This window comes from Neomonachus schauinslandi, chromosome 11 (genome assembly GCF_002201575.2).
Source record: "Neomonachus schauinslandi chromosome 11, ASM220157v2, whole genome shotgun sequence".
NCBI classification, from domain to species: domain Eukaryota; kingdom Metazoa; phylum Chordata; class Mammalia; order Carnivora; family Phocidae; genus Neomonachus; species Neomonachus schauinslandi.
In genome coordinates, this window is record NC_058413.1 from 103,822,481 (window position 1) to 103,837,929 (window position 15,449).

Consider the following 15,449-nt stretch of genomic DNA (forward strand, 5'->3'; position numbering starts at 1 on the left):
GAGACATCTAATAAATCAAACTGGAAAAATTTCCAGCCAAGGAGAGAGCTTTAAAAAGGAAATGTTTAAAAAAAAGTTTGAATGTAAAGCAATCCCGTGATACTTCCACTACGTGGGGCTATACATACAGATTCCATGATACAGTATTTCACATAAATGGATACTAGATAACCTCCTTGCCGAGAAGGAGATCACGTGTGCTATTGTAGCAAACCTCCCTCAGCATTTGAGCTGAACAAAAACTACTAAACACCACAAAGATGCATCATCTTTCAATAGCCCAGCTGTGACTTCTCCACCAAAATGGCCGCGGCGAGCTGCTGGGCATCTGTCATGTGAGGGTTCCTTTTCATGACAGTTCTCACAAGGTCCGGGGGGAAGATGTTGCACAAGTTGATGTAAATCTTTTCTCGGCTGTCTTGGTACCTCGGAGGCTCCGGGGCCATCCCGCAGTACGGCATGCGCCACGCCGGCTCCTGCTGCTCGGGCAGGCTCTGGAAGGTGAACTGCTCGTACCCCGGCTGCGTGGAGCTGTCGGGCAAGGAGTAGGTCTGCCGGTAGCCGTACGCGTCCAGGCCGTAGCTCTGCCGCTCCCAGCTTCCCAGCCCTTCCTGGGGGGAGTAAGGCTTTCTCGGTCGGGAAGGAGAGCTGTCGTACAGCCGGGAGTCCGAAATGCTGTCTATCCGCGTGGCCACGAGGGACCGGCCCAGGTGGGGCGCCTTCGGGTGCGCGGAACTCGGAGGGGAGGGGTACTCGCCGGGGCAGCTGGAGCGGGTGCCCACGGCTGGGTGCTGCAGATGCACGGCCAGGTGTGGCAGAGGAGGCTTGTGATGGTACTTTGGTTCTTCGTGACTGTAGCTTTGCACTCTAGCTAAGGGGTCGTGGAAATTCTGCAGGAAGGGCTGGGAGTTAAGGCGGCTGTGCGGGCGCATGTGTTGGCACTTGAGATTCTCTTCCAGCTGCGGGTCGGGAGAACTGACGTAGGACCGGTCGTTGTACCCCACGTAGGAGTCGCTGCTCCCACAGCTCATGCTCCCTTCACTGCTGCAGTCAGAAGCTACGGAGCTGATCCTGTAATCTGTGTCCAGGGAGAAACGCCTTTCAGGACTGCGTGGGCCTGAGATACTCAGATTTGAATATGCATTCAACATGGAGTAGTATCCGATGTCAACAGGCGAGTCGCATTTGGGATACTGTTCATAAGGCATTGGCGTTCCATGATTTTTGGTTGCCATCACCATTGGAGGGTATTGTCCCTGTGGTCTTTGATCCTGAGGTGGGAAGTGAACTCCAGATGGAAGGCCATTGCTTAGAGATGTAGTGCTTTGGGGTTTTGCAGTAGAAGTAGCCGGGATACTAACTAAAGAGGGTACAGACCTGGTTTCCAATTTGTTTTTGGTGGGAAGCTTTTCCTCTAGGTCTTGGTAGACTTGGGTCCTTATGCTTGGGTCCGACTGCCTCTTTGGAGCACCTCGTTTGACGTCGGAAGTGCTGTCCGCCTTCGTGCTGCAGGGAACGCTGTTGCTCTTCACCAGTCCGCCTTCGTTGGTGGTTTTGGCCGCGGTGTTTCTAGACATGGCACGAAGCTCATCGGCCACCGACCGCTGCGGTTGACTGCCCCTCTCGGGATGGTAATATTTGCACTTGTGTCCATAGGTACACTTCTTTCCTACGAAGAGGAACATTAATTAGGCAAAGCAGCGTTCCACCAGGCCCTGGCAGCTCAGGGTTTTAACTTGTGAGAGAAACAAAGGCAGAAATGGAAGGTAAGCTAAGTCGCTCCTCTGTCCCTTCCTCTGGAGACCTGCTCCCTTGCAGTCCTCCCCGCTTCGGGCCTCTCTAGGGTGACCGACACACTGGCTGGGGGTGATTAAGTCACGTGCAGAGGTTTGGGTTAATACCATACCCTGTGTCCTCAACTCCTCCCTGCCCATCCTCTTCCAGTCTGGCTTCACAATCAGGACCTTCTGTTCTGAAGAGGAAAACGTAACGCGGTAACGTGCTAAACCCCTGCCCATCTGAGGTGTCGCTCGATGTCAGAACTCCACGTTTGTACCTGCCTGATTAAGCAGAGTTTTTGGAACCCATGTTTTAACTCTGGGAAATGCATTTGCATGGAACTGGACTAGGTAAAAATAATTACTTTTTTTCCCACGGCTAAGAGGTTTAATTACAATTCAAAGAACCACATTCTATGCCATCCAAAATATAACATATTTATTTTTATTACCAAAAGTTTAACAACAGACTGTGTTCTGAAGGCATATGTTAAATAGTTACAAGGAAAGTTACCGTATGGACAAGGCTGCTTTTTGTGTTCAGGAACAATAGGTTTCTTCCTCAGAAAATTATCCAGGCTTGGGCCGTGTCTGCCAAGAGGGTCATCAGGGGGCATGAACCTGTCAGGGACAGAATACGAAGTGATGTAGGAGGCTGATCATTTAATTCTGAAGACAGAGGGTAGAGACTGATTCACTCGAAGGTCTTTAAAACATTTTTAATCAAGTATTTTGACTCAGCGTTTATGGGGTAAAAAATCTCAGTACACAGAATTTTCTTAACACCAAAGTAGAATGTGTCAAGCTGAACTTGTACTGGTTTTAAGTCAAGTTAAGTTTTGAGCCTTGCATGTTCTCATGAATTCTTTCTTCCTGTCAGTCTTGGGATTTTGTAAGGACTTCAGAAAACAACACAATGCCATTTTAGGGGGACTCCGTGAGCCTCGATCTTGTCAAGTATAGAGGCCAGGGAAGCGAGGAGCAGTGTGGACAGGAACACGGACAACGGACCAACTCCGCTCCCGGCCTAGGAACATGCATACCCCCTCCTCTCCTTTCTTCCTGACAGTGGGCCCTTCAGGTATTAATTTTTGCAGATTAATACACTTTCCTAATTAAGTGACTTTGATCTGAGTTCACGCTGCACAGTTGAGATTCCACATCGAACCCCACAGCCCACTCTCTTTGCGCCTCAGCAGAGAGATGGAAAAAATCTCCCGGATGCAAGAGTTCACGGCATGCATAGCATAACAGGAAGAAGTTACAACTGAAGAGCTCTGCTACTTATGTCAATGCTGGAACTTGAAATGGGCCAAGCAGTTACCCATGAAATGTGAACATTGTTAAGGGAGTGTCAACGTGGCTAAGAATACTTAGCAAATACAGTGTTCACTATTTGTTAAAACAATGTGGCAACATTAAGAACAGAAGTGTCACTCAATCCTAGGATCTTAATACAACTATTTTCCATTCATGTGTTGCATTTTAGTCGTTTCTGTATGCATACACATTTCCCAACACAAATATAATTTTGTTTTGTCTTTCTAACAAATTTCCATGTTCCTCAATAGCCTTTATACTCATACTGCTGAAGAGCTGAAGAATATTCTGCTAGATGCAGAGCGGCTTAACCGATTTCTCTGTTGTACCTTCAGCTGCCTCTGAATTCTTGCAATTATAAAAAATACAGAAATGAACATATCTGGTCTTTTTCTCCTCAGACTATATATTCCCAGAAAGGAGATGATGGGCCTGAGAGGGTATACGTATTTCCAAGGCTTCTGTTAACCCACGCCAAACTGTGTGAGCAGTTTCACTGTATCTTTAACAGCACAGAGCACATGCAAAAATATTTTTGTGAATTAAATGGGTGAAAAAATATGTTCTTTGTAAATTTAGTTCACATTTTTGATTATCAACAGGTGAACTTCCCCCCATTTTGGAAATACACTTATTTCTCAGGAGACCTGCTTTTTATTGTTCTCTGCCCATTTATCAACTTAATCATGACTGGAGTCTTACCATTGGTATAATATTTACAAAAATCATGTATTTTAAAAATAGATCTAAGCGATCAAGCCTCTAGGTAGATTTTGAAAGGCAGTGTTTTGGGGGGTCGATATGTTCCAGAACCGTCCCTGTCCGTTCTGACAGATGTGCCATGTTCGCGTCCTACAGAGCAGGGGCCTGTCCCTCACCCTCACCCTCAGGGGCTTCCTGAACCCCCCCTCCCCCGCTCTGGCCCGGGGATCAGAGGGAAGTAGGCTGTGGGGCTGTGGGAAGAGACGTGACTTGGGTCTGGCCTGTGGCAGGCGCAGCGAGGGCTCTGCGTGCAGGGAAGCAGGACCCCCCCGCCCTGCCCCACCGCCCCGTCAGTGAATGGGTTCACTTACTTGTCATTGACAAAGGAGTACATTAACAATCGCTCGTCTATGAACTTCTTCCACTCCGGTTTCTCGTTTGCCAGGTCCCTGTAGTTGTCATTGGACACAATGATCCCGTCTGACTCAAAAGCCAGCTTCACGATGAACCGGTCATCATAGCACACCACCCGCCTGCCCTGCACTCGTCGGGATGGTGTGAACACCAGGATTTTCTCCTTCTCTAATTTCCGCAGAATTTCTTGATCTGCAAGGACGATTGGGGCAGAATTTCACGAGTAAATACAGACATAACACATGGGGCAACTTGCATACAACGTGAGCTTTTATGAGAGGAACTGGATTTATGCCCTCATTTCATTAGGGATTATGATTTACAGTTTGTAGATAGAACACATTTTTAATTCCCAATATTTTTCCCTGAGGATTGCAATAATAACGGCTTTAAACATAGCCCCCAAAGTCATTAAAAACGGTTTAAAACTTTAACAGAATAAACATCCATTTGCTCAGTGATGTTTTTCATCACGCCGTTCTGCCAATGCAGCTGTGTGGGGTTCAGGGGCGCCCACATCCTCCCCCCGCTAAAGCCCGTTTATTTTGTTCTTCTGTTTTCTGACGAGTGGAGGTGATGGGGGAGAGTTTGAGGAGCACTAGTAGGGCCCCTGAGGTGGCGGGGAAGTCTTACGATGCGGAAGGTTCACTGAGGACACAGTGGAGGAAGTACTGTCACTACAGACGTGACCTTCACCTGTTTCGGGTCCTTTCCTAGGAAACACGTGGCAACAAGTGCAGCATCCTCACAGGGTGGACTGCGTGAGGAAGGGCTCAGATGTGAGTAGAGGGGAAAGCTGCCCCAGACGGAGTAAGGCTAACTAGAGGAATGCTCCTTGTCTTCTGTACTTTGTAACTCGGACTTGTTTAGAGGGGTTTTGGTTGGTTTTGTTTTTTTAAAGGTGCTGGCGTTCCTATTTTGATTAACGATAAAAGTTCTCTCTCCACCATCCCTTCTTCCTACTTGGGCTCTTCTACCTCCTGTCTTCCCACAATTGTACATTCTGGCCCAGAGTCAGGAGGTCATGATTGAGAAAAAAAAAAAAAAAGGAAAGAAAGAAAGTCTACTTCTCCATGTTTATTAACTGCAATTACTAATTTTTAAAAAATCTCTGTCTTCAGGGGAGACCAGGTATGGCGTGCCAAGTATTAATGGTCACCAACATTAAGAATGACCTCTTCTTAAGAAGGTGTCAGTCACCAGACAGACACGCAGACTAGGTGAGCAAGGGCTGTAATCGCCGCAACAGGGTACTGGGGATGAGCCAGGGTCCCTCGGAGGGAACAGAGAGGGATTAGGGGTCGGCTGGCTCCAAAGCTGGCGTATGGACTTCATGATGTGCCTGACACGATTTCATCAGGACCGGAACATTGGTTTAAAAGCGCACCAGAGCAGAATTGCTGGAAATGTGGGTGTTAGAAGCAGCAAATCATGCAGAAACCTCAGGTTCTGGCATTTTCTATATCTGGCAGTCATCCCTTATTGAGCCTCCGAGGCAGTCAGGAGGCTAGAAGTCAGGGAGCTGTCACACACGTAAGCACTTAGCACAGAGCCTAGCAAGCTCTCAACACTGTTCAACTGAATTTTAACAGCTGTAACTGTTGATCTCTTAATTACAGAAAACCAGGACAAACTGAAAAGCTCAGTCTCAACTACAGGATTTGTCATGTTATAATTATTTTTGTGTGTTGCCCTGATAAATGAAATGTTGTCCCTGCTCTCAAAATGTTTATCTCTATTTCCATTAGTGCTCGGCCCAGGAAGCACAGCAGGAGATACTCAGTAAATGTCTGTAGAATGAATGCATGGGGTACTTAGAGATGGATCTTCTTAGGTCTTCCAGGTTAGTGACTATGTTCATGAATAAGCCATGCTACTTTATTTGTGGAAGTGTTTACTCATACACGATATGCCACGAAGTGATTAGAGAAATAAGTGTGGTGGCCTAAGGGTCAACATCATCTTGCTTCATTTGCTTTTTCTAGAATAGCTAATGAGGTAAAAAGAATAGCCAATCTGGACAACTAATCCTAACTTAAATAGATACGGGTTCAGTATGGCTAGTAAGTTGAACTGAATCTCTAATTCCTAGCACAGCACCTGATACAGAGCTTTGTGCTTATAAAATCGGTGTTATCTCACTGGAAAAAGCGCTCATCTGAATCTCTATGGGAGAGCCTGAAAATGTGGGTCAAGTTTCCTTTTTTGTACAGTGAAAAAATAATGGACTATTCAATTTACCAGGTTTTATGTGGTTGAAGGTTTTAGTTAGAATTATTATCCAGGGGGAGAAAACACCTCCGGACCTTTGAGCAGCCCTAAAGGCAGGGGTTAGGGTGCTGACTCCCTCACTTTTGAGCCCCCAGAACTTAACCACCGCATGGAAGCCACGTCTTGTGTTATGTGTATTCTATACTGTATTCTTATTATGAAGAAAATCATAAGCGAAAATATGTTTACTATATGATAAAAAGTCCGTTTATAAGTGGACCCAGGCAGTTCAAACTTGTGTTGTTTGAGAGTCAAGTGGAGCTGAATGCAGTTTACAAAGTACACTGCATCCTGATGCATTCCAGAGCGCTGGCGTGCTGGTACTTTAAAAATTAAACTCAGACACACCTGCCATGCCCACGATCCTTTTCCCTTCTTGGGCTCCTGTTCCTTTCATGTTCAAGCTTTCCAGTCATTTACATGTTTAAATATTGTTTTCTCTTTTTCAATTTATTTTCCCCCTGATTATTAAAAATATTCTAAGTTCCTTAAGCAAAATTAAGAAAGTAAGGGAAAATACTCAGAAGTAGGGAGAAATAAAACCTCAAAGTCATAACACAGAGTCAATTACTATGAACACTTTGGCATATTTCCTTCTAGTCATTTTTTGTGTATTCTGTTCTTGCCATCATTGGTCTAGGTATAAACTTCAATGGAAAAGGGCACTTCCTCAGATCATTAGAAATTCTGCCTAAATATTCTAATACATATTATAACTTCTTGAATCATTCTAGTGAATATAAATTTCAATAATAATGCACTGGATGTCTTTGTGGTTCTACATCTTTGCCTGTAACTCTGCTTATTTTCTGAGGAATTATGCCTAGAAGGGGAACTAGTAGATCCAAGAATATTAATATTTTAAGACCCAACTGTTCTTTAGAAAGGTTGTATCAATTCGTTTCCACAGCAGTGAAGGAAGAGGTCCCAGAGGCTTACCAGTTTTTCAATCTGCTAATTTGATGGGTGAAATACAAGAGTTGTTTAAATTTGTCATTTCTTGAACTGCTAATGAGGCTGAATTTTTTTCTCTTATTGGGCACCTGCGTTCTTACCATTTATATGCTGGGGAGAGCTCTGTTTGTTTTTCCAGCGTCTACGAGCTCTTTAGATGTTAAGGACATGGATTCTTTATTTGTTGTATTTTTTCCCCCTTAGGCAAATAAAAAAGTTCTCATTTTAAAGAAAAATTTCCAAAATACAGAAGTTTAGATTTTCATGCAATGAAAATTATCTTTTCCTTTGTAATTTCCTCCAAAAATTTTAACTTTAGTAAAATTTTCCCCAGCCATTCAAAGACTAGTGTTTTTGACAATTCTTCAACCATCTGGAATTTACTGTTATATGGTGGAAGATAAGGATCTAAATATGTATATTTTTTCCAAAAGTTATCCAATGTCTTGGTGCTTCTGGTTGAATTCTGGCACCTTCTTCCCTTTACAGTTTATATAGACTAGGGTCTGATTCCACAGCTCTGGACTCCACCATGTCTTGCCTATTTATTCCTACCCTGGCTCAAGTAATGACTTGATGATTAATCTTCCCTTCAGGTATGTGGTCTGTGGTCTCTCTGTTTTTGATTTGAAAAGTATAGTTTTCTTCACACAAGTTCCTCAGTTTTTGTTAATGTTGGAGGTGGGCAGAGGGGCAGGAAGGGTTAACTTCAGCAAAATGTTCAGCAACAATCATTAACAGTTTTTGCCTGAAATTCATACATTTTTAAATTACATTTTAAATTAATGTAAAAATTACAAAATAACACAAAATACACTGTATTGAGACGGAGTCCCTTCCTTCTACTTGACCCCAGAGAGCAGAGCTCCAGGGTCCTGCAGGTCTGTTGTGAACTACATCACTGACTTCATATTGCAGAAAGAGAAACAGAGGTCCGAGCATGTTGCTCAAAGTCCAACGGCTAGTAAGTGGCAAAACCAGAATTTTAATCTAGGTCTCCTGACTCCTATGCATGTCCCAAAGTCAAAATTTTACAAAATTTGAAGTAAAAAGCTTCCAAATTACAAAAAGAAAACAACCCCAAACCATTGGTTTATGGAGCAAGGATTGCTGTTTCCTTATCATCAGAGTTGATGGACATCTTCATCAGTGCAACATCTGACAGCGTCTGATGACCTGCCTGGGTACGTCTGAAGCTATCACCAGACCGCTCCCAGGGCTTACCTGTGATAAGAGCATCAGGCCGGGACTGCTCTTTTCTCCAAGCCGGAACAAAAACTGTAACATCTTTGTGGCCTCTTTCCAAAAACCAATCCACTGCCAATTTGATTCCCCGGCAGGAAAATACTTCTTTGTTTCCATGGCTGAAATATGATTTTAGAACACGTAAGACACAACAAAATAATTTCAACTTAATTCAAATTTGTCAGCATAAATGACCACCTAATTACAATAGTAATGGACTTCAAATTTAAGATGGAGTTGTACAGCTCAGAGAAACACAGAGAACCTGGAAAGCTGAAAATCTGTGAGGAAACATATGAAAATTGGGATCATTCTTGTGGGGAGAATAAAGAAAAGTGAGTTTTTCCAGTGTCAAGTTGTAAAGGTTAACTAGTCTGAAAGTTTTAATCAGGATGGGGGAGAAAAGGAAGGGGTCTCCACCACAGCAAAAACTTCAGTCAAATGTGAAAGAAGTCACCTAGAAAAAAATCTGTACACAGAAAATCATGTTCACAATGCTTAATTGCCTACAAGAAACACTTCCCATGTCCTTTAAAAAAGACACCTGCTTTTAACAATATTGTGTTGGACAAGGATTAATGATGACAAAAGGGCATTCAAAATTGGATTAAGCATTCTTAGTGCCTACAAGAAAATGCTCAGATGAAAGTGTAGTCACTCAATAAATACTTAGCTAGCACCAGGCTCTGCCTATGCACTTTAACCTAGTACTTCAAAAATTAACACTGATTCTAATGTTTGTTTGTAAAAGAAACAGTCTCCTGCTTTGAATATAATAACTGTTTTTTTGTATTTTTTTTTTGCAGCTTGAGCTCCATAATGGAGACAGATATTCTTCACTCCTCATTGTGAAGGAAATAAGGTAAGTAAATGCTCAGGCTACTCAATGCCCCAGCAAACGACACACAGTGATGCTGAGTTTCATAGAAAATACTACAATCAGTCTTCCGAAAAACTATAGAAAAGACTGGTATCATCTCTTGAGAGAATATACATATTATTCCTAAATACAAACATTCACTGACACCTGACCATATTTTTATTTTGTATTAATGCTTTTAAATCTAAGTATATTGTGCCTTGCTAGTCGTTAATGACATGTGGTTTCCTAAGGCTTGAGCATTTAACTGTTTCTGGCTCTAAAGAGAGCACTGCATCAGCACTTTCTCCCTGGTGACTTCACTTGGGAAGGGAAATGGTCACATCTGACTCAGAAGATAAGATCTTCTATTTCTGCAAAGAATGTTCACAAGATGTGTGGCAACAGCAAATCATTTACAGTCATGGGACAAAGATTCTCTAGATGCTGAAACAGGTATTATCTCATCTGATACTGACAGTAAAGGTTGTTACTGCTCTCTCCTTGCCCCACAACCGCCCCCCCCCCCCCAGCCCGCCCCGTGCTCCCATCCAACAATACCTCATAGGGAGAAAGCCAGCAAGAGGATGAAAGGTGTCACAGTGTGAATGATACACAGACACATACAAAGAGCCTGGGTTTCTGAGCGGATGGATCCACACCTATCTCTGACCTTGTTATTTGAGAAAAAATACCTCCTCTCAATTTAAGAAACTGTAGGCAAGTTTTCTATCATTTGTAGCTAGACTAAAGAAAACTTGGAAAGCTCTATGAATATGTATTTTCATGTAAAAACGTTAGAAGGACAAAACTATCAAATAATAGTAAAAAGAGAGTTCACAAGGATGCTATAATAATTGTGAACTGAGTCTCCAAATGAGTAATGCAAAAGATGATTGGATTAGTAGAAAGAAAATATTAATTGAATGATGGAGCAGAAAATGTAGTAAGAATACAGACTAGAACAATCAATTACAAGCTTGATCTAATGGACATACACAGAAACCTGCACAAAATGAGAAAATCATTTCAAATACATGTGGAAGATTTATGAAACTGGCTATGTACTAGGCCCCAGAACAGATTACAACAGACAGCAAGAAACTGTATCATACAGATAATATTCTTGGACAATGTTATTACATTGAAGATACAAGGTTCTAGTTCAAAAATCTGTATTGCTTTACACTAGCAAACCAATTTAAAATTTTAACTAAAAAATCCCATTTGTATGGGCACCTGGGTGGCTCAGTCAGTTAAATGGCTGACTCGATTTCAGCTCAGGTCATGATCTCAGGGTCCTGGGATTGAGCCCCGTGTCAGGTTCTGTCCTCAGCAGAGAGTCTGCTTCAGGATTTTCTCTCTCCCTCTGCCTCTCCTCCTTGTTCACACACACTCTCTCTCTTTCTAAAATAAATCTTAAAAAAAAATCCCATTTATGAAAGTAACAAAAACTAAAATCTAAAGATGAAAAGATAGACAAGAGCTTTATGGAGCAATCCAAAATGGAAAGCCTGTATTGAAGGGCATAAGTGAGGACCTGAATGAAAGGAACAATAATATACCATTTTCATGGATGGCGAGATTCTATTTATGAATATGGCAATTCTCAGATTAATCTATAAGTCCACTGCAATTCCAATAAAAGTCCTCAAAGGGATTTTTAGGGAACCTGAGAGGCTCATCCTAAAATTACTATGAGAAAACAAAAGACCAAGAATGGTTAAGCAATATTGAACAAAAGAGGAAGAACTTTCCTGTTAGCTGCAATACGTAGTATAAAACTATAGAAATCCAGGGCGCCTGGGTGGCTCAGTTGGTTAAGCGACTGCCTTCGGCTCAGGTCATGATCCTGGAGTCCCGGGATCGAGTCCCGTATCGGGCTCCCTGCTCGGCAGGGAGTCTGCTTCTCCCTCTAACTCTCCTCCCTCTCATGTGCTCTCTCTCTCAAATAAATAAATAAAATCTTAAAAAAAAAAAAAAGAAAAAAAACCCTACAGAAATCCAATCAAGGTTATACTGGTACACACAAAGATTAAAAAACAAAATATATAACAAGAGTGAGCTGAAGGTAATACATGTGTATAAGTGACATTAGAAATTAATGAAGATGGACCATTTACCATGGTCCTAGGGCAACTGATTATTTATATGGAAAGTAACTATTTTTATCTCCTACCATACACAAAAATAAATTGTAGATCAAAGATTTAAATATGAAAAATACTGTAAAACTTGTAAAAGAAATTATAGGACATACATTAGGATGGGGAATTTTTTTTTTTTTTTAAAGATTTTATTTTAGAGTGTGTGCACATGTGTGGGCAGGGGGAGGGGTAGAGGGAGAGAAGAAAGGATCTTAACCAGTCTCTGTGCTGAGCACAGAGCCTGAAACGGGGCTCAATCTCATGACCCTGAGATCATGACCTGAGCTGAAACCAAGAGTTGGAGGCTTAGCTGACTGAGCCACCCAGGTGCCCTGATGGGGAAATACTTCTTAAAGAAGACACACAGTCATGTGCTATCGAGGAAAAGACTGAAAGATTTGCATACATAAAGCTTTATGCAAAAGAATAAACAAAAATGCCATAGATTGGGGCAAGGTATTGCAATGTATAGGACCAAAGAAAAGGTAGTACTCAGAGTATATAAAGTACTCCTATACATTGAGAAGGGTAACCACTTTTTTAAGGCAAAAGATATGAACAGTGAATTCACAGAAGAGGAAACCCAAATGACCAACGAACATATGAAAAGATGCTCAATAGTGAAGACATGCAAATTAAAGCCAAAAATGAGACATCACTTCACACCCATCAGATTGGAAAAAATAAAGTCTGCAAACACCAGATGTTGCCAAGGATGTGTGAAAGTAGGAACTCATACGTTACAGGTGGGAGTGTAAATTGGTGTAACTATTCAGGAGAACAATTTGGCAGTACTTTATAAAGTTGAAGGCGTGCTTTCTCTAAAACATAGTAATTCCATATCCAGGTATAGTAACACCCCCACACTAATATGAAATCAGGTTCAATGCAATTAGCAATGGGCTCTCATGCTTGACCCAGGCTCAGGGCTCACGTGGGGGTGGGAGAGGCAGGCAAGGGTGGGTGTGTAGAGGAGGTCTCTGAGTCTCTGACACTTTTCCAGACGATCTTTTCCTCCTGATCAGACCAAAGAAATGAGTGCTAACCACGAAATCCCTGGAATGGTTGTTGTTGCCTTGGAAGTGCCTCCCAGCTGCCAAGGCCCAGAATCATCCCCAGAAATATTAAAAGCCCAAGCAGATAAATGACCGGTGGTTCCAAACTGCAGCGGGGACTTCTACAGACTAGGAGAGCTTTAGGAGACTGACCTCAATCTCCCCTTACTGAGGCGTGTTGAAGGATGTGCATCATCATATGTGCTGGATACAATACTTGTAGGAGGTTCTGATAAAGAATTATAAAAACGGGACATCAGAGCAAGCACACTGTAGCTCCTGGTGCAAATGAACTATCAGTTGAGTATTGACTAAAATAAGTAGGATGATGTTTAAGAACTGAAGTTTTAATTCCATATAAATAGAGAAGAAAATTCATTATAGTTCCGTAGTCACTTACGGGCTATGTCTGCATGCAGTAGTAAAAATAGCTAATTCTATATTTATGAATTGGCATGTTCTTTTGGGCCTTGATTTCTTTTTTATTTCAACAATTTGGCAATAAAGATGGTATACCTCGTGTGAGTCCTTCTGATGCTGAATTTGTTGGAAGATCTGTGGCCACCTTTGATTAGGTAAGAGACCCTGAATGTTTGATAAAACATGTCCTTTTGACTCAGTGGGATTGGGTTCCCAGGGAAAATTCCAAACTCTCACTGCAAATTCTGAGTTCCTGTATAACACAGGCTCAAAGTTGGCATGTGATTCACCACTGGCTTTAATGGTAGAAGAATACAAGAAGTCTACCAGCAGGTAACTTTCTCAAAAGGCTTATTTTACTCTGTTCATGTTTGGAATAAGCATGCTTATAAAAATCCTGCTTTGCAATAACCAGAGAAAGGCTCATTTGAAGTAGGCAAATTGATTTATTCATAGGGATTTTTAGAAATACTCTACTTAAAAGGATTATTTGTATCTCTGAATATCAGGAAATAAAAGAATGAACTGGGACAGTCAGAAAGAATGAATTAAACTCTAGGCTCCTTTCCCCTGGTTCTCAAGCCTTCTCGCTGTTGTTTCTTCTCCCCCTAACTTCCCTTCGCCTTCTTTCCCTGGGACTGAGAAGATACTTCCCAATGGCCTTAGGGTCTGAGAATAACTTCCCTGTGGAAGAGGGAGACTTGCTAGCCTTACTTGAATGTTCTGATGTGAGCTCTACCTGCAAGATCCCCTACATTCAACATGCAAAACATAGCTAGGCAAGCAGAAATGATGAAGAGGATGGAAAAAGGAGTCTTGAGAATTTGGATAAGAGACTGTCCTAGAATGAAAGCATCCAGTTGGCAGATAGTTGCCCTGATAGCTTGGAAGGAAGGGGAAATAAAAGGAGTCAGCCTACTAAAGAGTATATAGAGCCATACGAGCCAACTTTTCATCTTAGGGTGAGGAAAATCAGCCTGATCCCTTGAGGGCTGCGAGGAGTCCGATGCCTTTTCCAAGTTAGCCAGGACTGCTTGGTGGATCAGATATGGAAAGAGTATATGTGCCTTGTTCCTAGCTGATATTCTCTATCTTAAGAGTTATTTTCCAGTGCTCCGGAGAGATCTGCAAAGATGTACCAAGGTCCTCGATCACATGTCTTCAGTCCTACAGCCCTACGCATGAAGAGGGATACCGGCTGCTTGCGTGGAGGTTTGATGCAGGGAGGAGACATGATGGAGGCCAAGGCTGAGCCCCCTCACAGTGGAGTGCCATGGCCTCAGGCAGCTCTGACCATGCAGGGGGCAGATCAGAATAGACCCCTAATCCCCTTCACTGTTTTGGCAGCCTTGCTGTGGGTGGGATTCAAGCGCAAGGAAGAGACGGGGTACTTGGGTGGTAAGCATACACAGTTCCTCGGGGACTGGCTTTGGGAAAGAGGTTTTCCCAGAGTTTTGGGAAAAGATGGAGAAAGGTGAAGGCAAAAAGAAACTCAAGACTGCAATGTTACCAAGCCTTATAAAAGGTGCCTTTTTCCTCCTACTTTAATCATTTCCTGTTGTTTCTTATGGATCCTAGAGCAATGTATTCTGCAATTTCTATTGTTTTTTCATGTTTCACCCAGGTACAGAAATACACACAAGTTGTGGGTATCTCCAGACAACCTTTCCCCTGTTCTTTCACCTGTGAGGTTCCTGAGTGGATCTGAGGTCACCTCTTGTCTCCCAGTGAGGGTTAATCTGTTGCGAAGAGACCTGCTGTATAAACTACCATATTCTCTACTCCAGGTAGAGTATTTTTGAAACTTCTGGGAGACAAGGCATCTGAGTTAGTAAATGTGTGCTAGGGAGCTGCCAGGCTATGGGCCAAAGTTTGAAGAAGAGAGATTTCAGAACATCAGTGGCAACTAATAAACCACAAGGGAAACTAATTGCGGATTTATTAGTCATTGCAACTTTCCCAGCAGATTCTGTAATTCATTGTACAGCCTGTACCAGACAGTAACATGAAATCAATTTGCAGACCAAGCTGCAGAAAGGGCTACTGAGTTGGCTGGGGTAACCCTGATACTTCTACGGAGGGACTCTAACTCACAGACAGAAGCAACTCCCTGTGAACTAGAAACTGGAAACCAGGGGAACTAAAATAAACACAGAGTATCTTGACCAACATATTCTTGGTAAGACTTTCACTATCCTAACTTCTCGTTCTGTAAATTCACTGTCTCTGTATCTAACCATATATATTTCTGTAACAAATTTGAAAAATACATGAATTCAACTTT

General features: G+C 42.5%; 1 protein-coding gene across 1 annotated transcript in view; it reads right to left on the bottom strand.

The window, feature by feature from the left end:
• Nucleotides 1-259: 259 nt before the first annotated feature.
• ZC3H12C (zinc finger CCCH-type containing 12C) overlaps nt 260-15,449 on the bottom strand; it is a 37,724-nt gene continuing 22,534 nt past the window's right edge. The window contains exons 4-7 of the mRNA XM_044919797.1: nt 8,664-8,803; nt 4,172-4,406; nt 2,293-2,399; nt 260-1,669 (exon numbers count right to left, since the gene is read on the bottom strand). Of these exons, the coding sequence (XP_044775732.1) occupies nt 273-1,669; nt 2,293-2,399; nt 4,172-4,406; nt 8,664-8,803 (1,879 nt within the window). The 3' untranslated portion in view covers nt 260-272. The remainder of the gene's footprint in view (nt 1,670-2,292; nt 2,400-4,171; nt 4,407-8,663; nt 8,804-15,449) is intronic.